Source organism: Colobus angolensis, unplaced genomic scaffold (genome assembly GCF_000951035.1).
Source record: "Colobus angolensis palliatus isolate OR3802 unplaced genomic scaffold, Cang.pa_1.0 Scaffold4, whole genome shotgun sequence".
Taxonomy (NCBI): domain Eukaryota; kingdom Metazoa; phylum Chordata; class Mammalia; order Primates; family Cercopithecidae; genus Colobus; species Colobus angolensis.
Window position 1 is genome coordinate 11,532,342 of NW_012117376.1, and position 3,136 is coordinate 11,535,477.

Sequence of the window (3,136 nt, forward strand, 5' to 3'; positions counted from 1 at the left end):
AAAAAAAAAGGTAGCTTGGGTCCACATGGGGTAAGGCCCTTCCCAAGCCAAGGTAATGAGCAGGATTTTCTTTCATAATAAGGAGTCATAGGTGAGTTTTATTTTTTAGCACTTAACAGTTTTCAAGGCACATCTGTTACACACATCGATCCTCACAGCAGCTACAAGAGGGAAGAAGGACATGTATTATCCACCCATTGGACATAAACTGAAGCTTGAGAAATAAAGCCCCGGCCCAAACTCAAACAGCAAAATGACAGTGCTCACTGGATTCTTTCTCCTGGGTTCCCACTACACACCAGTGTTATGATCTTCTGGGTTGTAACTTACAGCGACCCAGCTCAAACTTGCTGTTAAAAAAAGAAGTTGGGGCTGGGCGCGGTGGCTCACGCCTGTAATCCCAGCTGCTGGGGAGGCTGAGACAGGAGAATGGCATGAACCTGAGAGGTGGAGCTTGCAGTGAGCTGAGATTGCGCCACTGCACTCCAGCCTGGGTGACAGAGCAAGACTCTGTCTCAAAAAAAAAAAAAAAAGAAATACCTAACAGCATCTCCAAGGAAAATTCAGCACACACAGCGTGGTGAATGCTGGCGTAGTGTTCAACAGCCTGCATTTTGGAGTCTAGCTTAAGATCAAGACTCTTGAGCAAATTATTTCTCTGAGCCTCAGTTTCCTCTGCTTTAAATTTGGGTGATACCACCCTCCACATAGGCATTTTGAGGACTGAACGGCATCATGTATATAAAATGTTAAGCATACTCGGAGCTCAGTAAGCCACCAACATAAGTTGTCATTTCATTGTTGAGTGAAATCACCCAGAATAGGTTTTTCAACTCTCCTAGACTCCACCCACCCAGCCAACTCACAGTTGTATATGTCTAGCCCTGAGCACTCTCTGCTCTGTATCCGTACTGCAGGTCACCTGTGTCCCCTCTCCAAATCTACTCTTCCTTCCTCCCTAGCTCAGCATTCAGTTGTCCAAGCCAAAGGCCTGGGAGCCATCAAAGACTTCCCTTCCCTCCCGCCACATGGAACTGGTCACCAAGTGACATTAGTGTTGCTTATTTAAGAGATTTTACATTACTGAATCCTTCTCTCCATTCTCATGGCTCTTATGCATATTACACCTGTTGCCTGGTCTACTCCTGGGTCAGATTCTTTGTCATTCCCTCCGGCAGGAAAACCTTTTGTCTTTTCTCCATCCATCCTGTAAATGCCTATTTATCCTTCAGATTATAGTATCCTTTCTTCCAAAAACCCTTTTCGAATCTTCTGTTTTCTTCCTCCCACCAGGCTGGACACTGTCAGCCAACTTTAGCACCACAAGCCTCCTTCTGTTACAGCCCTTCTCCCAGTGTTTCCATGAATGCGTTCCCAGTCCATCAAGGCCCTGAGAAGGGGATTTATTTTATTTATTTATTTTTTCCTGAGACAGGGTCTCCTGTTGCCAAGGCTAGAGTGCAGTGATCATTCACAGGTGTGATGATGGTACACAATAGCCTTGAACTCCTAAGCACAAGCAACTCTCTTTCCTCAGCCTCCCAAGCAGCTGGGACTACAGATGCATGCTACCATGCCCACCTTTATTCATCATGAAGCCCCTTGGCACAGTATCTGGCACTTTGACTGTCAGTAAATATTTGTTGAATCACGTTTACTTGAATTTTCCAAAAAGTTGCTGTCTTCCTTTCAGTGACTCACTGATTCTTTTCAGAGGTATAACCAGGGAATTGTTTCAGAGGTATCCTTGGATATTCCTACAACTGATAACAGATGCCATTTCTTCAGCATCTACTGTGTAGGTACTACCATAAATGCTTTACATACATTAACTCATTTAATCCTGTGAACTGAGTTCTCGTGTTATCCCATTTTACAGGGGAATATTCTGAGGTTTATCTAGCTGATAAATGACCAAGGTAGGATTCAAACCCAAGGCTGCCTGCTTCACTCCAGATCCGTGCTCTACCCATCATCTGTGAACTGAGATCTACCTGTATTCTCATCTTGACCACAGTCATTCAGATTTTTAAGAAGTGCAGTCTCGCTGCACATGTGATGTGTATGCCTAGACTGAATGCCCTTAAGGATAATCTCCATCTTTATTTGAGCCCATCTTTCAGGAGTATTTTCATGAACAGCCTAGAAAGAGGAAGAGCAAGTACAAACAGCTAAGGCCCTTTGGTTTGGGCCCCGTCCCTGATTTCCTTAATGACTGGCACTTTTTTTTCTTTTGAGATGGAGTCTCACTTTGTTGCCCAGGTTGGAGTACAGTGGTGTGATCTCCACTTGTTGCAACCTCTGCCTCCCAGGTTCAAGCAGTTCTCCTGCCTCAGCCTCCCAAGTAGCTGGAACTACAGGAACACACCACCACGCCTGGCTAATTTTTGTATTTTTTTTTTTTTTAGTACAGACAGGGTTTTGCCATATTGGCCAGGCTGGTCTCCAACTCCTGACCTCAATTGATCCACCCACCTCGGCCTCCCAAAATGCTTGGATTACAGGCGTGAGCCACCACGCCTGGCCATGACTGGCACTTATGCCACATTTTCTCACTAGTTAGAAAAGTTTGATCCCAAACATTTATTCAACAGTGAGTTGAGACTAAAAGTTCTCTGCCCTCTGGGAGCTCACAGTCTAACAAGGAGACAGCACATACACACATATTCTGACTAATAAAACTAGGTGATAAGTAGAAAGAGCTCTAAACTCAGAGTCTGAAAGACCTGAATCCAAGTCTGCATTTGCATCTGCAGTTCCAAAATCCTGAAAGGTCTGGAAACTGACAGTTTTTTTCTATAATTTATTTGAAGGAAACCTGATCTAACATGAGGTTTTTATGTGGTCTTTATTCATCTCACTTAGCATGAGTATTCCTACATTTTGCTGCAGAAACATTCATGTGTCTGATCACAGGGTGCTGCAATAGCCCCCACTTGGTATGTAGATAATACATGGCCCCAAGAGTTTTGGAAAAGGGATTGTGAACCTATGTCTTCTCCTGATGAATTGACAAAAATGTGTGAAATGGCTTCACGAACTAAACATTAGTAAACTCATATGAGATAGTCTTAAACAGCATGATGTATAATTCTGTACAATGGGAGCACCGAGCAAGTGATTTTTTTTTTTTTTT

General features: G+C 43.7%; 1 protein-coding gene across 3 annotated transcripts in view; it reads left to right on the top strand.

Annotated features, from left to right (window-relative positions):
* Positions 1-3,136, top strand: part of MECR (mitochondrial trans-2-enoyl-CoA reductase) — a 43,007-nt gene that overhangs the window by 9,252 nt on the left and 30,619 nt on the right. Inside the window, exon 2 of one of the 3 annotated variants that reach the window (XM_011955498.1) lies at positions 1,715-1,798. The exons of the other annotated variants lie outside the window; for them this stretch is intronic. Within the exon in view, the coding sequence (XP_011810888.1) occupies positions 1,715-1,798 (84 nt within the window). The remainder of the gene's footprint in view (positions 1-1,714; positions 1,799-3,136) is intronic. 3 annotated transcript variants of the gene reach the window in all.